The 25,704-nt window shown below is 43.5% G+C and overlaps 1 protein-coding gene across 1 annotated transcript in view; it reads left to right on the top strand.

Annotated features, from left to right (window-relative positions):
- Window positions 1-25,704, top strand: part of PNPT1 (polyribonucleotide nucleotidyltransferase 1) — a 357,765-nt gene that overhangs the window by 220,562 nt on the left and 111,499 nt on the right. The window contains exons 14-17 of the mRNA XM_069234364.1: window positions 10,267-10,337; window positions 11,336-11,372; window positions 21,556-21,622; window positions 21,710-21,799. Of these exons, the coding sequence (XP_069090465.1) occupies window positions 10,267-10,337; window positions 11,336-11,372; window positions 21,556-21,622; window positions 21,710-21,799 (265 nt within the window). The remainder of the gene's footprint in view (window positions 1-10,266; window positions 10,338-11,335; window positions 11,373-21,555; window positions 21,623-21,709; window positions 21,800-25,704) is intronic.

Genomic DNA, 25,704 nt, shown 5'->3' with positions numbered 1-25,704 from the left:
TCACAAAGGGCTTTTTAACCTCCCTGTTTGACTCGCTCCGGAGTGACATCCAGGAACTTCGTAGGGACATTTCTCAGGAGGTGAAGGAGCTGGGAGAAGAGGTTACCTCCCTGGGCGAGCGAGTGGCACAGATGGAGGACGGCGAGATTTCTCGAGGCGAGGAGGTGGCGGGCCTGCAACAGAAGGTCGTCCGCCTCCAAGAGCAGCAGTACCTCCTCCAGATAGCGGTCGAGGATTTGGAAAATCGCTTGAGGAGACATAATATTCGCATCAGAGGGGCCTCGGTCGGGGCGGAGAAGGAGGACATTGGGGACTACGTGGTGGGCCTGTTTCACTCACTGCTGGGCCCAGATGAGACCCAGGAGATAGTCTTGGATAGAGTTCATCGTGTGGGCCGCGCTGGTGGCCCTGGAGACCGCCCTCCGGACATCCTAGCTTGCGTCCACAACTTTGGGCTTATAGAGAATATCCTTCAGCGGGCTCGCAATCTTCAGCAGGTACTTTTTAGAGGCCAGAAGCTCCAATTATTCCAAGACCTCTCTGTGCGGACCTTGCAGAGGCAGAGAGAGTTTAAGCCCATTACGGAGCACCTGCGGGCGCACAGGGTGTCTTACTCCTGGGGCCACCCATTCTGCCTAGTCTTCAGGTGGGAGGAACAGCTCCGGCAAGTGAGATCCATATTGGAAGCGAATCGGATCCTGGGCTTGGAAGAGTGCTCCCTGGACGCGAGCGAGCAAGCAAGCTTGCCTGGTGGGGAACGCCCGCGTTGGCGGCGGAAGGAGAAAAGAAGGAAATTGCAGCGCCCTACGGCTTCGGAGCTGAGGTCGGAGCGGGAATCCGTTCTGAGCAGCGTGGCCGCTGGAACCCATGCCTAGAGGAGAGGAGAGGAGATTGGAGAGGCCCAAATTGCGGATGGCCGCGATGCTTGCGGCCTGCTGGCCACTGAAGAGGGTCGGGCGGCGGGGGCGACAGACCTGGTTCGCCAAACATGAACGGTTCTACTGCCCTGTGGAGACTTTTCCTCATGAAGATGGCTGTGCGAGGACTTCTTGGTTGTGAGCACCTGTTGTGCGCATTGGTTGAATGTTGGTGGGTTTCCCTGCAATGCTGGCTTTTGTGTGGAGATATTCTCAGGCCCTGGCGTTTGAGGTGGTTGATGATCTGGCCTGGGGGGTGGTCTTCCCGTGACGTCTCTGCCTTCTTGATTACTGCTTGCATTTTATGGTATGATTATTAAATGTACAAGCTTGAATGTCCGTGGGCTCAATAATCCAACGAAGAGGCTAGCCATCCTGTCCGCATTAGAGAGGTCGGGTAGTCACATATGCCTGCTGCAGGAGACACATCTCGTCCAAAAGGACATTTATCGCATGCACTCTAAGTGGTTCCCTAGGCAGTTTTGGTCTTCGGCATCATCGAAGCATGCAGGGGTTGCGATACTTTTAGCGCGCTCATTTCCCGGGGAAGTGGTGACAAAACTGCACGAGGTGCAAGGTAGGCTTCTGGCCATGAGGATGAGGTTGGGGGCTTTCTCTTTTACTATTGCTTCCTTATACGCGCCTAATACCCAGCAAGAAGTCTTCCTAAAGCAGGCTTTGAACCCGCTGCGGCAATCTCCGGACGGTGCCATCCTGGTGGGGGGCGATTTTAACCTGGTGATGGATGGTGATTTGGACCGCTCCGGTCACCGTCATGGGCAGACAGGGTCTTTGACAGCGGCTGGTCGTCAGTGGCTGGGTGAGTGTGGCCTGGAGGATGTGTGGAGGAGGGCACACCCCACACTAAGGGATTATTCCTTTTACTCAGCAGCGACTAAGACATACGCTAGGCTTGACCTTTTCTTGGCCTCGCAAGAGTTCCTTCCCCGAGTTAGGGAGTCAGTGATTGAGCCTCGAGCCCTGTCGGATCACGCTCCTGTTGCTGTCGAGGTTATGAGTATGGAGCGGGTGGGGGCATTGGGCTGGCGATTCAGGGATTCAATGCTTCAGAACGGTGCAACAGTAGAGGCGATCCGTAGTGCAATAATAGACTACCTTAGCTTGAATGACGATGGGAGCACCTGCTTGGCGATGCTGTGGGAGGCACTGAAGGCGGTGGTGAGAGGCGAGGTGATGTCTTTGTCCGCCAGGGATAATAAAGCAAGGAGACTGATGAGAGAGGATTTAGAACAGAGAGTGACAGTACTGGAGCGTTCACATAAACATACCGGTGCTCCAAGAGTCTGGCGAGAGCTTGAGAAATTAAGGAAGCAGTTGAAAAGGTTGGATTGGGACAGGGCAGAGTATGCGGTAGCGCACCTTCAGCATAAGTATTATATAGGAAGTGATAGATGTGGGAAGCTATTGGCACACCGGCTACGTGCGCAGCGCGCGGCATCAATGATAAAAATGGTTTGTTCTCCCTCGGGAGCGGAAGCACGCACGAGAGATCAAATTGCGGAGACGTTTGCGGAATTCTATCGGGGACTATATGGGACTGAGGATCCTGGTAATGTAGCTCCTGAGGCCTTCCTACAGGGTATAGCAATTACTTCTTTGGCCGAGAGAGAGGCGACTTCATTAGATCAACCTATAAGGGCAGAAGAGGTCATATCAGCAATCGCGCGTTTGCAGGTCGGGAAGTCACCTGGCCCAGATGGTTTCTCTGCACTTTTCTATAAGGCCTTCTTTATGGAACTTGTACCGATATTAGTGCGGCTTTTTAATTCCTTTCGAAAGACGGGAGCTCTCAAGGCCAGTATGCTGGATGCCACTATTGTGGTTATTCCTAAGCCTGGGAAGGATCCCGAGGAATGCGCCTCCTATAGGCCGATCTCCCTCTTGAATATCGATGCCAAATTGTTCACAGGAATACTGGCACACCGTCTCAATTATTATATGCCGGGCCTTGTGGATCCCGATCAAACAGGATTTATACCGAATAGGCAGTGTAGTGATAATACCAAGCGATTGCTGCATCTATTGGATAAAACCGATCGCTCATGCAGGGAGGCACTCTTCCTTTTCTATTGATGCCGAAAAGGCGTTCGACAGAGTCCGTTGGCCATACCTGTGCAGGGTGCTTAAGGGCTTTGGGTTGGGCGCGGGTTTTATGGCATGGATCCGTTGTATCTATCAGGCGCCTCGGGCGGCGGTCCGGGTCAATGGGACGCCCTCTTTGCCGTTCTCAATCCAACGAGGGACCCGGCAGGGGTGCCCGCTTTCGGCTCTCCTGTTTGTGCTCTATATGGAGCTCCTGGCGCAGCAGCTTCGAGATAACCCTCAGATCACAGGCGTGAAGTTTGGGGGCAATGAGCACATCATTTCATTGTATGCGGATGATGTGATTCTTACCCTGGCGAAACCCGCGACCTTACTGCCCGCACTAATGGGGATACTAGATGAATTTGGCCGGGTTTCGGGATTCCGGATGAATATGCTAAAGTCGCAGGCCATGAGCAGGTTTATTCGTGCTGAGCATGAAAGAGATCTGAAGGCCCGATTCCATTTTATATGGTCTTCCTCGAAGCTCCCGTATTTGGGGATTGATTTAGCGCCTTCTGTTGCTCATACGGCGACGCTGAATTACACAAAACTGACCCGGGAGGTGCAGCGCGATCTACAGACCTATTGGGAGACTTAAACTGTCTTGGTTGGGCAGGGTGGCGGCGGTGAAGATGACCATCTTACAACGCGTTGTGTATGTGTTTCAGGCGCTTCCGGTGGCGCCCCCGCCACGAACGATTGCAACCCTCCAAACTGCGGTTCTGAGATTCATTTGGGAGGGAAGGGTGACACGTCTTCCACGTCGGGTGTTGTACCGCCCCAAGGAGGTGGGAGGACTAGCGGTCCCCTGCCTTTTATGATACTTTCAGGCAGCGCAATTGCGTTGGATTCGCCCGTCTTCCGAGAAACATTGGTGCTTAATGGACCAAGCGGTGGCGGGCTCCCATATATGGAAGGAGCCCTGGCTCCGGCGCCGCCATAGAGCGAGCGGGCTGTACGCATCCCCGGTCACGGAAGTAACGATGAGGGTGTGGGATGTGGTGGCTAGCAGATTGGGGCTGATGACGTTACCATCCCCAATGACCCCCCTGGGTGCGAACCCTGATTTTGGACCGGGCCTACAGCGGGAAGCGCTGCGCCGTTGGTACGAAGGGGGCTGTAAAAGGGTTGGATATTTTTTTGACGAGCAGGGGGTGATTTCCTTTGACCAGATGAGGGAGACATATGGCTTAACAGAGGCGGACAGGATGATGTATTATCAAATACGACACTGGGCCATGTTGCCAGCTAATAGAGCATTAATAGATAGGCCGTTAACACCATTTGAAAAATGGATCCTAGTGAAAAAGGATGATAGGCGGGTGATCTCGGAGCTTTACGGTCTCTTACGGGGGGGGCTCGTCCGGCTAAGACTAATGGTCAGCTGCGGTGGGAGAGGGAACTGGAAAGGGAATTGTCTGACGAGGAGTGGGAGGGCATCTTCTACAGGACACATCATACGGCTTACAATATGGCAGGCACAGAGACAGCCTATAAGGTGGCCTCTTATTGGTACTGCACCCCAGCAAGAATTCAGGCTTGGGATCCCACTAAGTCCAGCGTCTGTTGGAGGGGGCGTGGGGGCGGGGGTTCGCTTGTGCACCTACTATGGCATTGCCCTAAACTTCATCGGTATTGGGAGAATATTATAGACACTATTGACGCGGCGTTTGGTACTCAGATCCCCAGATTCCCTGCGTACACTCTGCTGGGCCTGCCTAACCCGCTCACTTTCCCCTTGAGATCATTGAAAGGACGGCAGATGGCCTTGGCCCTAAATGCAGCACTGCAGCACTGCAGCTGATATTATCTATGTGGGGTACTGATAAGATCCCGACTTTTACATCCTGGCTTCATAAGCTGTGGTTCATTCTCGCTATGGAAAAGCTTACTTTGACTTCACAGCAGCGCAGTGGTGACTTTAGGGAACTCTGGCAACCATTCTTACAGATACTATCCACGGAGTTCACAGAACTGACATGTCTGACCTATTTGAGAGTGCTGGGGTTGACTTGAGCGAATGGGAGTGAGTAAGCAGTGGAGACTTTATGGAGGACCAGGATCGCATAGGAGCAAGGCCGGGAGTTGAGTGATTGCTGTATGTCGTGCCAGTGGCAGGGAAACAATGTTAATGTGTTTTTCATGTTTTATATCACTATATATGGAGTACGCTTCATATTGCAGCATATGACAGAGGACGACCCCTTCCTGGGTGTGAGAAAGTAGAGGAGGGTGAAAGGTGGCTTACTGGGGCAAGATTGTTTAGAAGTGGATTGTGGTGGCCTAATTCCGCACCTCCAGACAAGTAATATTGCCTTGTGATTGTCTTATTTCGACGAGCTGCAATTGTAATGTTTATAGCTTGAAATAATAATAAACGGATTTGATCCATAAAGTTCCCCAGGCACTGGTGACGATTCACTGGCTTGCAGCTCATTTAATCTCCAGTGGCCGCTTCTTTAAACCCTGCAAACATTATGGAATTCTGGTATCCATGGTGTTTTATTGTTTTACGGTTCGAAGATGGACAGTACGTTGGTTCTAAATGTGGTGGCCATGCTGCAGCTTTAAAAGAAGGATAGACTTTGAACATTATCTTGCATCAATTTTTTAGTGTGTTTTATTGTGGCTCTGGCCGCGGTTGAGAATTTGTGGCATGACGAATGGACGCCTGAGTGCAAAGATGAGTGACAGAGTGCATGTATGATGACTTATCGGGTGCCTAAGCCAACAGTGACCCAAAAGGCACTGTTATTCATATGCCAAACGTATTGACATTGCCAATGCTGGTTTAGTTTAGGCTACTGAAAACATACCTGCTTTAATTGCTTTTTGATTTCATATATCTTGCCTTTTTCTAAAGTTCCTTCTTGACATTGAGGTTGTCTGAAAGATGTATGCAATATGGCCTGCAGACCAAAAGAGTGTATGTTATGCACATTGTTAATTACTCCCCTTGTCGTAATGAGGGAGAACCCACTATGTGAGCATTGCCCTTCATGTGTTGCAATCAGGCCTTGCCATTGTTTGTTTCTTCTAAAGATATTTTGTCCCACCCCAAGCCGCTGCTCTCCCATTAAAGTCTGGATTTAAAGCCACAAGAGACACTTTGGAGGGGTAAGCCTAGTTAACCACCAGTGGAACATGTACACCTACGACTATATATTTTGAGATAGTTCAGAGACTGCATTATCCTTCTTTTATATATCATGGTCTTTAAAGGCAGATGCCATGAGGAAAATTGAGTCAAATCCAGATCAGACTTGCAGATTCAAATTCGACTTTGAGTTTCAATTCGTAATGTGGTGGGCCTTTGTGAAATCCATTAATGATTGGGAGGTGCTCCTTCCAGTATGTACATACAATACCTTAAATTGTGCTATGACCATTTAGTAGTTATAGGCGACCTCCAGTAGATGTCCGTGCCAAATCAGAATTTTTAAAACATTTCTCGTAACTCGAGACATGTCTCCAGTTTTTGTACTTTTACAACAACGTACTTCCACAAATTGAACGCCTTACAATCTGAAATGTCATTCTGTTTTAGCAGAAGGCTACATAATTGCAGGTCTTTGTGCACTAAAATGTGAAGAAACGTTTCTCAGTTGAAGAATAATACAAAGACTATTAATTCCTTTTCTCTTAAGAGACAGAAAGGATTGCCATTATGTCTATAAGGCTCTGTTTAGATCGGGTTTGTTTCCCATAGCCTAGGAAAGTCATCTTTTTTGCTTGTAGAGACCAGGCGTTTTGGTGTTTTATCATGGTTTTAAGATTTTATGTTCATTATAAAGTGTTATGTTTAATACCTTAATTAAAGTGTGTGTTTTCTGTGATAAAATAAAATAAAAGTAGCATTGGCAAACTCAATAGGACGAGCTTTAATATGCTTATAAATGTAAACAAATGAATGCCAAAATGCTGTTTGCATGTGTTACTTTCACAAATGCTGATTAACACATTAAAGCCTGTTCTATTGGATTGGCAGAGCTAGGGGAAAAGTAGCCGAGGGGTTGTTTTTTCCGTGTAGAATGTATGAGATAAATTATCAGCCCTTCAATACAAACTTTATTCGCTGCATTTCTGCATCATAAAAGCACAAATCATAAGTATACTTGATAAAATACACAGCAATCCTTTAAAAACATATGCACAATATACAAGCCATATAAAACAGTAATAAAAAGGGCCAGATTTGATAAAATTAATTGGTTATGGCAAGCATTCTAATAGACTAATTAGATCACATGGGCTATACTTACAACGAAATCTGGTGAGGACAAAGCAATGCTGATAATTCTGGACCGATGGATCGGTATGGTTGAGCCCCACCTGAGGGAATAACTGTTTATACATGGATACTGTAGGTTTGTTACAATTAGTCGTTTCCCTCGCAGTCATGTCTTTCCCCATATATTTCTCTTTCAGCCTTAGTTTCGAACAATTGCAGCATGTACTAGGTCGTGAAAACAACTCCGGTAGCCTGATCTCCTCCAGTGTCGCTTTGACATATGCAAGTCAAGTAATCACCAAAGAACCAAAACATTTAGGCAATCTTTGATAACCAAACGATTTAGTGAGTGAGACTCCCTAGACCAAATGGAACGCCACACCAAGAGCGGTGCTAATTTTATTCTATCCTCAATATAGGGCATGCCAAGCTTCTCATGGCACTCAACTGTGGCACAACTGTGCAGGACAGCTAATACATTCTTAAGGAAGATGTTTTCTGTCCTCTGAATCCCTCCAGTGTCCACCATCCCCCATATACCTGTCCCATACATAGCAATAGGTACTGATTTGGCTTTGAACACGTTCAATAGCTCCCTCACAGGCTTCATGTCCCGTTTTTATTTTTTTGTATTTTATTTTACAAAAGGTCTGTAGCTCTACCAAGGTCTTCCCCATCAGGGCCATTCTATTTGCCCCCTTTGGCTTCCAAGAGCCTTTGCTGTCAAAAAGGACCCCAAGATAGGATAATGCCATTGTCTCCTCAACTATAACATTGCTAATATGAAACCAGGGGCTTTTCTGAGGGTGCTGCCGGCATCTCATAATAAATGTTTTATTTACATTGACCCGTAGGTCACAATCCCTCATAAAACTGATGTAGTCATCGACGAGCCCCAATAGTGCTCGCCCTGCTCTTGCAACTAGAACTGTGTCATTGGCATATAGCAAAATCGGGAGGGGGCGGGTTTCCACAAAAGGGGTATCTCTTGGTCTATATGTAAGTGCTGCCTCTATTCTATTTGAATAAAGCAAAAAAAAAAAAGGGAGCGAGGACACACCCTCGCCTCACTCATCACTTGATGTCAAATGGATCCGTACACTCTCAATCCCTACCATAACAAACACGTTAGCCTCCAAATAGAGTTCCCTAATAAAATTGATAATATCTTTCCCAATACCCATCTCGGACATCAATACCCAAAGCTTAGAACGTGTGACACAATTTAAAGCTGCTGATAAGTCCATGAAAACCATGAACAAACTACCTTTTTTTATAACAGTGCATTTTGCTATAATCAGGCACTGATCTATAGTGCCCATACCCTTCTTAAACTCATATTGAGTGTCTACAGAAATACTGTTGGTAGTTGCCCACTCTAATCTTTGAAGCAAAATCCAACTCATGATTTTAGCTGTAGAGTCCAGAAACGATATGAGTCTGTAGTACATTGGGAGGGCCCTATTACCTTTTTTGTAAGTGGGAACTGTTTTTTTCCATTAAAGGGGTGGGCTGACCTCTGTAATCTCATTAAAGTCATTTGTTAATAGTGCCCCCCACAATTTCAGGAAGTCCAGTTACACATCCATAGGGTCCCCATCGGACCCAGTGCCTTCCCTATGCAGCTAACCCTAAGGATCGTCATAACCTTCTCTAACGCAAACACCATAGGCTTAGGATCGACCTCTAGAGCAATATGGCTCTCACTCTCTGCCACCCCCTGGTGGAATAAATGTTTGAAAAGTGCTCAATCTATTGCGAATACTGAACATTGCACTTGGGTGGAATAATCAGACTGGTTGCTGAATTGTGTGGTGTTCAATACCCTCCCGAAGGGGCGTTATCTTTAGTTTGGATTGCCACCCTGAGGTCTCATGATTTTCCTTACTCTCCCTGACCCTTTCCTCCTTTGTAGTCCAATATTCAGCCCTGGCTCTTCTTATCTGGTTTCTATCCTTCAAGTCAGCACGCAAAGCAGTAAGAAGGTTGTCAACGGCTTTGGTACAAGCCAAATTAAACTTGCCCCCGGAAGACACCTTCGTTGAGTCAAAAGTTCTAGTCAATGCAGAACTGTCTGTGATATCTCTTAAAGCCTCCTTAATCACATTAGGTCCTGATTCCATATCAAGACAGAGGGAAAAGGCCATTTGATTATCATGAAGCAAAGGGTCATAAAGATGTCCTTATCCACCTTTGCCCATTTAATCATAAACCCATTATTCCTTGCCACAATAAGTCGATATCCAGTTCTGGTCTGAGGCTCTGCCCATCCCTCCCCTTCAGATTACAGCATAAAAGTGTCTGGTCGCTAAAACCAGTAAATTCTGCCTTGAAACCCCCCCAAAATGTCCCCAGCAACTCTGACCTAATAATCTAGTCAGTGATGGGAGAGCAGTGCATACTCAAAAAAGTTGGTTCCTAACCACCCTCCTCCCTTTCTCCATTCAACATTTTAAGATTATATTTCACAGTAAAGCGATTAAGAGAGTTACCATATTTGTCATGCCTAAAATGCAAAATAATCATCACATTGTTTGTTACATTGAATAGAGTGTACTTTTCAAATTTACAATGATCCCTCCTTCCCTCCAATGGAAGCACTTACAAGTCAGAGAGATACACCTAGCAGACATTTATAGATGGTGAAAGGGTAATACATCTCTGGTTGGAAACAAAGCCCACTCTATGTATTTATTAATGAATTGTTAAATAAGACTTGTGTGCTCTCAAGTTAGACCTACAAATGTTACACAGTTTATGAAAGGTAGAGGTGAACAGTATTGCTGGATGCAAAAGTTATTTAACTGTGAAAAGAACTGTGCCGATCGATTCTGCACTGATTTCTCTGGGGCAATGATACTGAGTGAATGTATAAAAAATTTAATATTGATCATTAGGAGAACATTGAATATTGATTCTTTACTGAAAGTCCCGCAAATTGTGTACTGAAAGTATAACAATCCAGCCTCCTGTGAACTTTCTGTTTTTTACTGTTACTTTCTGTCATTTTAGGTTCTTTGCACTGTTACATTTGACTCCCTTGAATCAAGTATGAAATCTGATCCTGTTACTGCCGCTCTAAGGTGAGCATCTGACCATTGTTGATAATGTCTCAGCACTCCACTGAAAACCAATGTATTTGTTATTTTCTTCTGTTTTGTTTGACTGCTGCCTGTTTTCGAAATATTGAACTATATTCTTAACAGCAATTGCTAGGCTTGAGCAGAAACAATAATTCTGTAGAAAATATTTTAGTGTTAACAGTATGCCCTTTTGGAATTTTGCATGTTTAAAGTATGTTTGGTAATCTTCCACACTCCGCAGTGCCTTGAACATGGAGAATTGGAACATTACAAGAGGTAGTTAGATTCCAAAGATAAACATGGCCTTGCTCTGATTTTGACTGCTGGCTGAGAAGAAAACGTAATAGCCACAAAAACTATCAATGATGTTCACCAAGGTCATATACAGCTACAATTCTAATAAAACCCAACCCTGACGTTGCATAAAACAGCCTTTAAAGAATGTCTTTATATTGGCTCCTGGGGTTGCTCAGACATTCATTGCAGTTTATTTTAGAAGACTGAGGAATTTGGTGCAGGCCGTGTTCTAGGTCGCAACATCGAAGTAGGAATAGCAACCTCCGAATGCAGGCCATAATATTGATTGACACAATATTGTCAAAGTAATTGCAGACTTAGTATTAATAACTTCACTTCTGCGGAATTTTTTGGTTGATTATGATGGACTTTATATATCTCCAGGTAAATATTTTGACCATAATATTGTGGTACAGCACGCCTGGCGACTAAGGAGGGATGGAAGGAAATGGTTATTGTTTAATCACTGTATTTATATTTTTCTAATTTACAAAATGTTTATACTCTGTGTTTATTCAGAGTCTGTGGATCAGACAAAAAGCATTTGACTATTGGCTGATGAGCTTTTAAATAATGCAGGCACTATTTAAAAAAACTTTTCGGGCCAGTGTAAAAACAGAAAAAGAAAGAAACTCCGCTCTCCAGGCCCCTTTGCAAACTCCCCTAATCTCGACTGCTAATGTCTGTTGTTTACTTTTCAGTGGTGTGAAGGACAAAAATTTCATGCTACATTATGAGGTAAGATTACCTTCAAGGTGGTTTCTGAATGACTACTTTTGTAAGTGTTGAAATGAAAGTGTGTTAGGATTATGTCTTGTGAAAGAAAATATGCCTGTGATCATTTTCTGTGCAAATATGGATTAATCCACAAGTGAGTGTTGATGGATCTATTTTTCCTTAGTGATTAGATTGCTGATGACTAGTGATGTAGAAGCAACCATCCTGATATTTTGGGGCTGTGACTTCTCTGGGCATACAGCTAAAACTGAGAGCATTGATGGCTTCTTAACCCCTGCCTTCATTGGCCATTCAACGTCTGGCATGCCATATGGTCTTATCCCCTGCCTGCATCAGCCATTCAACGTCTGGCTTGGTATATGTTCTAAATTTAATGAATCTTAGTCAAGGTCTATAAATTCCCAACATTTGTCTGGCCTTAAATTACATCATCCCTCATTGTGCACTTTCTGAGTTGAATTCATTAAGTAGAAAATGTACTATGTTGTTCTAGGCACAGATTGATTTAACATGGTTAGAACCAGCAAGTGTAAATATGTACGAACTGTTGAACTAGAGACATCTTGTGTTTTAGGATCTGCAATATGAATCACAGTAATTTATGTTCAATAAATCCACTCTTATTTAGTCTGCAAAGATGTATTTTTCAGGAGTTTTGCGCTTTAATGAATTTCAAGGTTTTGAACTAAGGTTTTAACAAACAACATTTTTGCTCTGAATTCTTTAGTCATTGATTCAAATTTTTCAGGCCACAAATTTTAAATTCTGTTTGTTTACCTTTTGAAGGTAAAAAGATTTTGATAAAGATGAGCATAAATATATTGTGGAAATTCTTAATGACATATAGAGGGTCGTGTAGGCAGGCCCTACTTAATTTATGCCAGGCCTTCTGATGTTCTTCTTTGCTGTCCAAGACTGCCATCCGAGGGATGGTGGGCCAGGCAAGACAAATCACCCGTGATCCACAAATAGAGGGAGACAAGCCCCTACACTTCAGATCTATTGCATTTTTTTTTATTTCAGGAGGAAATCCCAACTTCTGCAAGCCTGTTCCTGAAATACAAAAAATACCACAATGCTTCCCTTTCAGCATACGTTTTTGCCAAACATGCTTCCATCAAGTGGAAAGTTCTCCACTAACAAGCAAGAAACCCCTAGTACAGGAGCTCCAACAGCCAGGAGATTGGAGGTGATGCTTCTGTTGAACCAGCAGAACCCCACCACAATACCCCAGTAGGTGAATGGTTCTTCCTCTCCTATTTTGTCTTATTTACATGGCACAGTTTGACTACTGAGGAAAATTTACTAGAGTCATTGTTAACACACACAGGACCGCATGTTCCCAGGCCTTAAAATAGTATAAAGAACTGTCAAAACCTACTACTACAATTTGAAATATCAGAGGGCTGTCATTTTTACTGATAATCCTTGTTAGCATTAGTCTGGCTCCCCCAGCATTAAAACACTGTTTTTGTTTTTACTCAACATTCATTGGACTGGATGGATATTTTGCTGGATCACTCTAGGGAATTTGTAGTTTAACTGAGAATGAAGATGAAATGAGTTTGAACTCTCTGTATGAGAGAGAAAAATATTTATTTTCATCACAACTGACAGGTGGAAGGCTATTTGCATTTCACTCTTGCACTGGAAACATTTATGGACCTAGGTTAGATACCCTTCGGGTGCTGTCATGGAATGTAAATGGACTCTTAGACAAGATTAAGAGGGTAGCTTTTCTCAAATCAGCATTGAGAACAGAGGCAGCTATTGTTCTCCTCCAAGAAACTCACTTGATGGGAAATAATTGCCTTTCCTTGCACATAAGGGTACTCCCAGATATACCATGCAGGTTTCTTTAGAGGCTCTGGGGGCACAGCCATCCTGATCAGAAATGGCACTCTATTGGTGATCCCAAACGTTTGGCAAGACAGCTTGGGCCATTATGTGGCGGTCACTGGGGTCCTTCAAGGTTTACCTATATCAATAATGTGTCAATGCCCCTCCCCGCTCACAATGGGCTTTCGGGCTATGCCGGGAGAGTTGTTGAAAGAGCTGCCAGAGGTCTCATGGATTCTGGGAGGGGATTTTAATGGAGTGTGTGATGTGCTTAAGTATCGCTCCACGGACGGGATGGGGGGGGGAGAAGGACCCACAAAGTAGCGACCTTTGTAAGTAATCTGAACCTAGTAGACTTGTGGAGGATGCACCACCTAAGAGTGCGGGGTTACACCTTCTACTGCAGGTGCCTATAGGTCATTTTCTAGAATAGATCAGTTTTTCATGCCTACCAGGGAGTGTCATAGAGTGATAGATATCTTGCACAGGGCTGTCTGATCGCTCACCAGTGGAGCTAGTTATGTCCTGGGGTACAAGAGGGGCGAGGGCTGGGTGGAGACTGGATAGATGGTACCGCCAAAGTAAACAATTCTTCGCAGACAACCATGGCTCTGTGTTCCTTTTTGGGAGTATTATGGGAAGCCCAGAAGGCCACCCGAGGGGTCAAATTTTTTGTTATATTAAAGGACACAAGGAGAGGAGTAAGCAGAAGGTCCAGGCCGTGGAGGAACACATTTTAGATTTAGAGAGTTGATTTGCTGCCTCCGGTCTGGAGGTTGTCCTACGTGACTCACTGCATACACAAGCCCTGCTTTGGCAGGAATTAACAAAGGAGGCGCAGGCGGCTTGGAACGCAACACAGTAAAATTTATCAATGGGGTGTTAATGCCAGTAATACCTTACACTGGCTTTGTACACCCAGGTTAGGAATGGCTCTGATGGCATACTTAGTTTCACAAAGGATCAAGGTTAGTGGGTGGCGAGCCAATAGTACAGGCCCTTGCCGCCTACTGTCAGGACTTGTTTTAGGCAGATGCGTTGAGCCCATGTGCGGACCTGTCCCAATTTGTACAGGACCTTCCAGTTTATCTTCGGAAGACAGGGAATCCTTGGAGGCTGATATTACTATAGAGAAATTGAGGGTGGCCCTAGCCCATTTGCAACCGGGTAAAGCGCCTGGACCAAATGGGTTTCCACCTGAGTATTGGCACTTGGTTTGGCCGCATGTGAGTCAGCCAATGTTGGAGATGTTCCTGGAGGCATTGAAGAGAGGGGAATTGGCCGCAGACCTTAGGACGGCAGATTTCGTTGTACTGCCAAAACCAAATACAGATGGCACACGTTGTGAGAATTTCCTGCCCATTTAGTTGTTGAATACCAAGGGGAAGGTTTGGGTAAAAGTGCTGGCAAACCACATTGGGACAGTCATTGAACACCTGATCCTGCCAGACCAGTCTGGGTTTATGCCGAGGACGGGCCACTTTGCACAATCTATGGCGAGTGCACAATGCAGTAGCCTTGAACAAATCAGTGTGCGAGCATAGAGCCTTGATGTCACTAGATTTTCAGAAAGCTTTTGACTCGCTTGATTGGCCATATATGCTTGCTCTGGTTGAGCGGATCGGGTGTGGTCCCAGGTTCATCAGTTATGTGCTTCTCTTACATACAGTTCTTAGAGCCAGGGTGCGTATGGGTGGATTGGTCTTTAATTGGTTTCCGGTGATGAGGGACATCTGGCAAGGTGGCCCTCTGTCCTTGCTGCTATTAGCAGTTGCTCCATATTAACCCCTGTAAATCGGAATCTACCCTATAGCCCTATGTCCAACTGTCATGACATGGGCATCTGGCCTGGAGATACTTGGGGGTCTATGTCACTGGAGATGGGCGGCAGTCGCGGCTGACAAGGGACATTCCGTTCTGGACAGCCTTCCTGCTGTCCCTGCTGGGTCTCTCGGCCATCTCTAAGATGGTTGCACTACAGTAGCATCCGTATCACCTCGAAAATCACCCTTATCCAATTGCCAATTCCTTTTTTTATGAAGGTGAATGCACACCTTCAAGCAATATTTTGGAGGGGTTTCCATGTATCTCTCTGGAGAAGTGCTGCTGACCGTTATTTGAGGGGATATTGCCACACCTGATGTCCACTTTTAATGTTGGACTGCACATCATCTTGTTGTCAACGATTGGTGGTTCAGGAGGTTCACAGACCCAACTTACACTCTGGAAGACAGGACTATGGGACTACTGAACTTGGCACATTTGCTGTATGGTGGTGCTACATGAGGGGGCTTGCCCTTTGAAACTCTGCTGTTATTGAAGGCGTGGGTGGCAGCCAAGAAAGCCATCGGTTGGATGGATGGGCCGACGCTAGAAACTCCATTCAGGCGGGAAACGTGCGGTTGTGGCCCTACAGGGGTTCGCAGCCTGGCACACCATAGGGATTTCTCCTCTAGGGGATGTTTTGACTAATGGGGTATTGCAATCCTTCCAAGAACTACAGGAGGAAGTACGCTCTCCACCACATGCAGTTCTTTCAATACTTAAAGCTTTGCCATGCACTAGTGCCAGTTCTTCAAGCAAGCCAGGAAGAGCTCTCACCATTGGAAGCTACGGTCCTCCTGACAATCATTAAAGAACACAAATTATCTCTGGTACACAAGATGCTAAGAAACATGCAAGACCGTGTGGTGGCGGTACTCAGGGCCCAGGAGAGGGAACTGGGAGAGCTCGAGGATGATGACTGGATAGAGTCATTGGAGGCACCCAGGGAGGCAATTATAGACTCACAATTTCGACTTATACAGCTGAAATGACTTCACCGCACATATTACACTAGAGCTCAGCATCGAATGGGTTTCATCCTGGATGGTGGATGTTTGAGATGTGGGAGTACTCCCGGGGACTTGGCACACATGTTTTGGCATTGCCCTCTGTCTCCCCTTTTGGGGGGGGATGGGATTCTTGGGGATGTTGTGAGAGGGATTTGGGTGGGATGTCCCTAGGGACTCTAAGCTGGTGCTCCTATCCTACATGTTACAAATGAGCTAGGAGGCACGCAACACCAAAAAGCGCTCCTCTGGTTGGGCCTCCTAATTGCCACGAGGGATATTGTTAGGGCCTGCCTCACAGTAGAGGGATGGGCCAAAGGTATGGACTCTGCGTGGGGCTAGGACACCCAATATACAAGACACAGGGATGCCCCAAGAAGCATTATAAGATATGGAAAGATTGGGCGGAGGCATGAAGAATACATTTGGAGCCATACCCAGATAAACCATGGGCGAAAGGTGGCCTGGAAAGGACACATGGCGATACTAGAAGGCCACAGAAGCAATCAGTGTCAGGGGTTTGTAATGGAAGGGAACTGCGCTATGATCATGATGTTTTTGCTAATCTCTGCCTTTGGGATATACTTGATCACAATACTAATTTGTACTATTGTTATCCATACTGCCAAATGTAATGAATGTAATGTGCGATATAGTTCCTCTATGTTTGGGAAAAATTAAATAAAGAGTTAATTAAAAAAAGAAAATATTTATTGACAAGACAGATACAAGAAACCTTTTACAGTTTGCCTAAACTGTTTCAGAAAAATAAAACACCGATATGTGTTTTTATTTGCTGCTAACAAAAGCTTAATAAAAATGGCTTGACCACATAGAAAGAAATGGAAGTAAAAATATACAAAGATTTGTCACGTGCAGAAATTAAAAATTGTAGTCAGACAATGAATATAAGAATCTGAATTTGCTGCATTTTTCAGGAAGCGGCTGGCAACGAGATTTAAAGCAGGTGTTTGGGTAATTTGGCATGTTTTGAATCAGAAATTACATTGCTCCCATTGTCGGCCATGACAATCCCAGCCTTCGAGGGATGTGCATGCTGCCGCTCAGAGATCACACCTTCTAATGTAAACTTGATTTCGGAAGGTTTGCATATGACCGCTTCAGAACTCTGCAGTGAAGGTGTTACTTGACGATACTGGCTGCTGCGGTTTGAGGGGGATGCTTCTTCAGCACTTAAGTGGCACACACACACTAACAATGACCCATTGGTTTTGGTGTTACTGAAGTGTATTCCAGGGATTGTGGAAAGCAAAAACAGGTTTGTTAAAATGCAAATGTAAATAGAGAGCGCCAATAAAAATTAGCAAGCTCCAAAAAGGAGCAGACACAGACATGTACTCCCACACAGCTAAGTCGTCAAACCAAGTAACCCCATTTGCACTAGCAACCTGCATAAGTGAAGAAGTGCACGCAAGCATAGGCCTAAGTAAATAGAAGCCAAGTATCTTCAAGTATAAAAATACCACACCATTTAAAAAAAACAAAATGCCAAGCATAAGCAACACGATAATGCCTTGGAGAAACATACCCCACTGAGTTGCAATTATGATCAGAAAAATATGTGTAAGAACATATGTTTTTGTGTTTGTTGCCTTCCACCACAACAAAACAAAAGCCCAAGGTGTGCGAAATCAATTTACATGTTCAGCGATGCTCACTTGGTTCCTGATTCGTACTACTGACTGTGCTGCCCACGTATTTATAATGCTTCTTCTCCTTTCTCTGCAGTATGCACTTGCTGTGGAATATAGTCAATCTATGACATCACTGACCCACGCCCTGCTTTATAAGGGTTGCAAGTGGTCAGCGAATCCACAGCTGGACACAGGCTGCTTTCACCTGAAGCTAAACCACTATAAAGCTGAGAATTGAGCAAGAAATGCAAAACAACAATGAGAAACGTGCATGAAAGCTTAGTAAATCTCAGTGACAAAAAAATACATTTATTTGCCCATTAGAAACTTCCCAGAGGTGCATTTCTTCTTTTTCAGATCTGTTTTCATGTCTGCCTCACCTATTTCCTGCTGAATCCCCAGTTCACCCTCAGATGTACACACTATGCTGAAGCCTATGTGACAATGAAGTAGAAGGGGCTCTACAGCAGTCACTGCAAATTGTTTTGGATCCTTGGAGGGTTTGAGAAGGCTTTAGCACAGAGGAACCAGCAACCCCCAATCTTTTAAAAGGTGCTGATTCATTTGTTTTTTGTGCAGCCATAAAATATCTGCTTGTCTGCTAGCTGGATTATGGTTCTACAAATTCAACAACGAAAATCTACCAGAAATCAGATTTTCCCCATTTACTGATACTCTGAGAATCAGCAAATCTGCATTGGGAATAAATAATCTCTTCCCCACTCATATTTCCTTCTTTTTCAATTCTTAATTGACTTGGCAAATCCAAACTTTTAACCAGACTATCAAGATATGTATCAATGTTCTTGAGCTCATTTGGCCACTATTTTTGGGCCTTTTTTAAGCCATTGAACAGATTTTCACCAAACTACAAAATTATTTCTAGTTTGACCTGGCTGCTTCACCTTATCCATTATTGGTATCAAATTGGTAGATTTCCTAAGCCCTTTCAGGGTAATGGGCAACTGTTCTATGTCTTGCAGTACTGCTGCAGAGTTAGCTCATTAGAGACGGTGTTAGAAGTAAGACAAACCAGTCAGAGAATCTTTAATCTTCAGGTGGAATTTTAAGGTCCTGCCACTGGAACATAAAATCAACACAAACATGCCATTGTTGGTATTTGTCACCAGACTACTATATATTATGAGTTATTTTCCTACAAATAATATGAGTAAGAATTATCACCGTAATTAGTTGAAACTCAGCAAACAATTTGAATGAAAGGATAAACCGTAAATAGACCTCAATCTTATATCGTCACACATCCCTAACCAATCGGTCTAATGCCTACCTTCATAATAACTATCTGAAAAAGGTCTGTGTGTTTATGAATATCTATGCTGTCTCATGCACAGCCCACATCCCTCTGTCATAATACCTGGAGTCTAAGATGGATCTGCCGTTGTCCCGTCCACATTACTATATCTTTTATATCATATTCTCTTTTAGTAGCCAATAGAGCGAGGAGTTGTCTTTTCATGCTCAGCTCTTGGTTCAATTACGCCAAATGTTAAACAGTACTTTAGGTCAGATTTAAGGAAGATGCTGTTGCGGTATCACATAGTTCCTCCTAAACATTAATTAGCAAGGCATTTCATAGCAGCAATGCCTCTGTAAAAGCAAAATGCCACAGGGAATGGAGAAGTTCCCTCACTGGCTTGTAAGCTTGAGTTACAGAAAAATATATGGTGATTGCGCACGCACGTTATGTGATGCATGTCAGTACATTCTGTGCACAAGCACAGGGCCGGCTTTAGAGCTAATGGTGCCCTGTACGAAAATCTTTTACATTATATTTTACCCCCACCACCCCCAATGATGTCATTCTCCATTGATTCCCTCATTAAAAGCCTCCAGTAGTGCCCCTCATCTCTCCTTAGACCCTCTCTTACATGCATTTTATTTGTTTTAATGCACTACTCATACCAGTGTAGGGTGTCAGAGCACTTTACATCTCACACATTATACATAGACAATAATCATGTGCGTAAATCAGTCTGCAGGAAATGTTATTTCTAAAAATAGCACTAGGTGCAACTGCACTGATTGCACCGCCCTGAAGCCGACCCTAAACCAGCGTCACAATAACTTTCAGACAATCTTGTGCTAAATGTAAATCTACATATTTATAAAAACTATGCTGTGTTTAGTAGATCCGACACAGAATTTGCTAGGCATTGGCTGATTTTCACAAATCTTTCCAGGATTGAGTCAATGCGGGTGATTCAAACCCAAAGAAAGCTTTTATTTAATCAAATAGCACAAAATGTAATAACGTTTCAAAACAGTGCATTATTATGAGGAGAATTATGTAGCTATGACTATAGAGTAGCCTTCACATATTGTATTTCTACAAAGGTCCCTGTGGTCCCTCACTCGTCTTTCTTCTATTTGTAAGTGGTTATGGAGAAAATTAGCCTATTTATGGCTTTCAGTATTCCTACCCCACCTTGTGAACCTTGTGCTCTATATACCATTCTTTCCAACACCTCCCGGAATAGCTTTTTCCTGATCACAAAGTGCAGCAGGTATAGTTTGCCTCATTAATGAGCTTGTGCATTCCATATGATTAGAGGGATACATGTATATAAATGTTTTCCTCAGAAAATTGGATCTTTACTCACAGTCGGTCCTGCAGATAATTTTTCGTCACCCAGTCTCATTTGTCAGAAACCATACCTTTGTACCTGCTGTAGAAAGTGGGTTCAGATCTCTGAAATAGGTTGGTAAAAATGTGCCTGTCAGAGCAGCAAAATGTCTCCAGCAGTCACTCCAATGTGTTTGTTTTTGGCTTTGCAACTGTGAGTCGAGGATTATTCATATGTGTTTTTTTAGGCGATAATTCTTTAGGGGATGCACAAGGTGGGTGGGAAACCATACTTCAGAGCCTTCAGCCCTGACCACCTTTTCTCACTCTTAACATATAGCAACAGAAGATCAGACAGAAGAGAAATGTTCTGTTTCCAAAATTATTCAGGGTTTCCCGTCCTTGGGACTGTATGGAGGTTATCTTTCAATAATTACCGGCACATTTGTGACAACACTAAGATCAAACCCCTGTCCTAAACCAAACTAAACACCTTTGGTTGAGTAACCATTTGAGTGAACTCTCCAAAGTGGGGCAATCTCTCCCCAGGAGCCATTCTATACTTTAAAACACCACAGTTGATATTATGACAGGCTCTGAAATAATCTCTCAGGATGTACTTCCAGACTCTTGAACTGCCTTCCACGTGAATAAAATTTGAATCAGGTCTTACAGATCTCAACCTAAATGGAAAAAAGCTCACAACATACTTCTTTAAAAAATGTGTGATTTTATACCTACTCTTGGCTCACCTGTAGCTTAAAATATGTTTTGAGATGTATGCCACAAACATATTGGAGTTTGCCACCATATTTACTCAACTAAAAATATTTTTTAAATGGAGTCACTGTGTAAATGAGATGTAAAAGGACCAAACACCCCCACTTGTTAGGGCGATTAGTGAAAGTATTTTCTTTATGCGGAAAATGTACTTACCATTCATAGAAAAAAAGAAAACAAAAGCTTTATCAGCACAAGTACAATTTCCGCAACATTGTGCGGATTTTGGTTCTAGTGAAAATCCACATGAGAAAGAATTGTGGAGCAAGAGTGCTCTAAGAAATGTGTGACTCTGGTAGATTACAGGTGTAACCCATGGGAGTTTTGTGAACCCCAAAAAGCTGTAACTTTCCTTGGTCACTTATGAGTAATAGATTTCTGCTTTATTGAAAATGTGAATTGAGCCTATGAGACACAAAGCAGGTGAATGAACGTGGCAATGTGAAACGTCCACCATGACCATATTTTGTAAAATGTTGTTTTCTTTTTAGTTCCCTCCATTTGCAACAAATGAAATTGGACGAGTTACTGGAACCAATAGAAGGGAACTTGGTCACGGTACGGAAAATATATTTAGATATATTTTGATTTAATCATCAAACAATAATTCCAACATTAATGGTATATTGTATTTGTTAAATGTAGGTGCTCTTGCAGAGAAAGCATTAAAGCCAGTTATTCCTAAAGATTTCCCTTTCACTATAAGAATAACGTCCGAAGTCCTGGAATCGAATGGTAAGTGCTGTATTTGCTGCATTCCTGTTTTTATTTGTGGCGCATGGACAGTATCCTGTAGCTTGTAGTTTATTACTTTGGTTGTAGGCCATAATAACTAAATTATAAAGCCGAAAAACAACCTAAACCGAAGTCTAGCCTTTACCTCATGTCTAAACTGGGGGTGAGCGGATGTTTCATTTCACCTATGGAATTGGCGTAATTTGGTGACTCTGCGTTACACTTATGACGCGGAGTCCCGGCCAAATTCCACAAATCACCACAAGGTGGAATTTTTTTTCCTGCGAGGCTCCAGAAATGCAAGAGGTGGAATATTTTCCTGTGAGGCTCCAGAAATACAAGCAGGCATGAGCATGATTTGATGTCCGAGCACCATTTTCTAATGCACACTTGTTACAGTCAGAAGGCAGCTTCTCAAGTTGATTTGCTGCCATTCGAATGACCATGCATTTTTATTCACCCCATTGTGCATTTTGCCCTGATTTTTCAGGGCTGCTCACGCTACTGGCGCTAAATTGCAGTGCAACATGCAGATGTCTGCCTGTTGGGGGAACCCTGCTGAATCTCGTGTAGTTTTTATGTATTTCAGTGAGTTCCGCCCACCCCAGTCTAAACCTACCTCTGTCAGTGAAGTTTTTAAGTAGTCCTTTTTATTTTTTCATGAAAGATCTTTCTATAATTTGAACACCTGGTCTCGGAAGACACAAACCCTTAACCTGGAAAAAATGAGTGAGGTTTTTGAGGGGTCCACGGTGTCGTTAGTCCATTGGCTGGTATCGTGCATACTGTACATTTGGGCTAAGCAGCGTGAGTCACTTTCTAAAAAAAATTAATCTAGGGCGATCTGACAGTTATTGCATCAAGCTGCCTTTTTCAACACTTTCTTTTTGGCAGGTCTTGCATCTGTGCATCATTTTATCCCTTTTTTGATGTGCGTGTTTTTCCTTTTCAAAAGGCAGGTCATAATTCTTAGAGATGTAGTCCTGGTTTAATTTATTCAAACTAACTGAATTTAAGTTTTACATTATAGGTGGTGAAATTTGAAATATGGACTGGGATATAGTGTCCTCGATGACTGATAACCTAAATTAAATTGTTTTGAAGTTGGTGGAAGTCACAAGGCAGATATATCAACAACTTGTGGTTTCAGTTCTGATCCCGTTTGTGATGGGGAAACAGTTAAAATAATTTAAGAGCACGAGTGATGCCTTCAAAAGGACCATTTCTAGAAGGAACTGGGCAGCTCAGCTGTAAACCGTATGCAGTGTTCTTGTAGACTTGGCAATGATGACTTTGTACAACTGGACGTAGCTTTCAAAGCATGACATGGTGGTGTTGAAAGGCAAGGTGAATTTAGGAGATAGAGCAAGGAACAGTAGGCACGTTTTAGGTCTTGCCTAACAGACAGCTTTCAGCTGAGCCTCTTGTGGACTGTATCAGAAACTCACAATGCGCTTACAGCCTGCCTTTTGCTTACCATTGGTTGTCTTTCTTGTCACTTTTTTATGTGTTTGGTTGATATTTGATGACTTGCCTTTCTCTTCTTGTGTTTATCCTTCCCCCGGAGAACATCTTGATCAGCCTTTTCGTTGGCTGCCTTGTACCCTTCCACTGACCACATTTAGGATCTATTATTCTCTTTTTCATCATGCAGTCCATGAGAGTACAGTTGTGGTCTTACTCTCTCAATCACGTACTGCTTTCTATGTCGAATAAACTCATCCTTAACCCCTGCACACTCCATAGTTCTGCCTTCCTCATTCCCCCCACACATGCCCAGCTTCTTCATTACCTCCAGTACATCTTTCTGACTTTTTAAATCTCTGCAACCTTGCCTCAAGCTTCTCAGTCCCCGTCCACTTCCATTGCTTTCCCTGCTTTAATTTCTTCCCCCTACTGCTCTTCCCTTAGCCGCCCCCCACCTTTCTCATCGCAGTGTTCGGAAAAAAAGTCAGGCGAGGTACCTTTTTTGGAGTGGCTGCCATCTGCCATTGGGTTGCTCCTTTTTTTAAATGCACTTTTGTGGATGCTTAGATTAATTTGTTTATTTACGACTCCAAGATTGGCAAGAATGACCTTGCAATGGTAAAAAAAATAAACAAGTCTGCTACATCATGCTGTAAACTCATGCATTGTTTAGGGTCTGGCATTAGACCAAGACCTTTTGAAAACAGGGGGGTACTTTTTTGGAGGACCATGGTGACCTTCTGATTTTACTTAAAGTTTATGGATATTATACTTGAAAAATCAAACAGCCTTCTTGTTGTTGTTCCATTAATGTCATTCACATCTTCCTTGCTTTGACTACAGCAGGTCAGTCCACTTGAGCTATTGGCTAACTCAACTGTGAGTGATTGCATTCTTCCCTTTCACAAAGGGCACATCCAAAGCCTTTTAAATGCCAGACATTACTATGGTGGTGTGTGTTTTGGAGACCAAAAATATATTTTTGCTTTCAGTCATTTTATTGAGTTTTTTTTTTTTTTTTGTTAGATTGAATACTGACCATCAGCAGTCCCAAGAGTAAAGCTGTGTAAAAACAGTGACAGCTTTATCTGTCCACAGTCTACACAGTGCTGCTCGATGGTTCCGTCTAGCATTTATTTAAAGATGTTTACAATACCAGCCTGCATACTGCCACAAAACTGACCGCACCTCAAAGCTGGTCCACATGCAGCCACAAAACCAGCCCACACACTGATCTGTCTGACTATCACATGGTCAGGGCCAGTCCAACCCTGACCTTGCGATGTGTTGAGGAGTACATGAGACAAAGTTGAACATGCAACTGCTTATAAACATTTAGACAGAATGCCTTCTGTTTTTTAGGTCTAGCCTTTGAGACAGTTTTATATGTCACATCAGACTGTTGTTTTCCCAATAAATTAATGTATAGTATACTTAAATTTTGAGGTTTTATTTGTCAGCAGGCTTCATCCATTGGGCTGTCAGCTGTCATTCATGTTTGCCTCCCCCCACCACAGTATACAGCATGGGGCATTAAGTCAGCCTATTTTATTTATTGTCTCCCTTCAACTTGAAGGGCAGCATAAATCCTATGCTCATTGTTCACAAATGCATAAAAATAGTTCCTTTCAATTCAGTGACAAAACTGGTTCAAAGTGTGATTTTATAGTTCACATTTTGTTTTAATGTTCATTGCTAGCTATTTATTTTGGCTGTACTTCAGCCACCTAGTTAGATGTAGGTTAATTTTCTCTATGCTTTTTAAGTTGCTGTTTAAAAGTATTTGTCATATTGTAAGTTTGCAGCTGTCTGCCACATCACTGTGTTTTTAAATGTGAACATTTTTATTGCTAGCAAATGACAGCCATATTTTTTATGGCTGCATATTTACTTTTTTCCTTTTCTTTTTGTGGCACAAGTGTAGTAGGCTGGCCTGATTTGTAGTGGGTACCCGTGGAACTCACACCTCACACCTTATACCAGGTCCAGTTATCCCTTATTAGTGAAATGTAGACAGTGTCTAGAAGCCAGGCTTTCTAGAGGTAGCTGTAGTTGAGCAGCTAAGGCTTATCTAAAAGACATACAAAGCTCATGCAGTACCACTGTAGTCACACAGTACTCACACACATGAAAGAAAACACTCAGTGTAAAAAAAAACAAAAGGGTACTTTATTTGGGTGACACTATTGCCAAAACCACTGTAGAGATTACACCCACTTAGGAGGTAAGTAATACACAAATTATATACACTAGTATGCAGAAATAGGCATATAAACAGTTGGAAAACAGTGCAATTAGTGAAAATCACAATAGTTTGAAATGGTCCTGGGGGAACACAAACCATATACTAAGAAAGATGAATGCGAATTTTGGTTTCCCACCTAGGCAAGTGTAGTGGGTAGAGGGGTGCTGAGAATACTAGAAAACACCAAAGGTAA

This window comes from Pleurodeles waltl, chromosome 5 (assembly GCF_031143425.1).
Source record: "Pleurodeles waltl isolate 20211129_DDA chromosome 5, aPleWal1.hap1.20221129, whole genome shotgun sequence".
Taxonomy (NCBI): domain Eukaryota; kingdom Metazoa; phylum Chordata; class Amphibia; order Caudata; family Salamandridae; genus Pleurodeles; species Pleurodeles waltl.
This window is presented reverse-complemented; position numbering and strand designations above follow the sequence as displayed.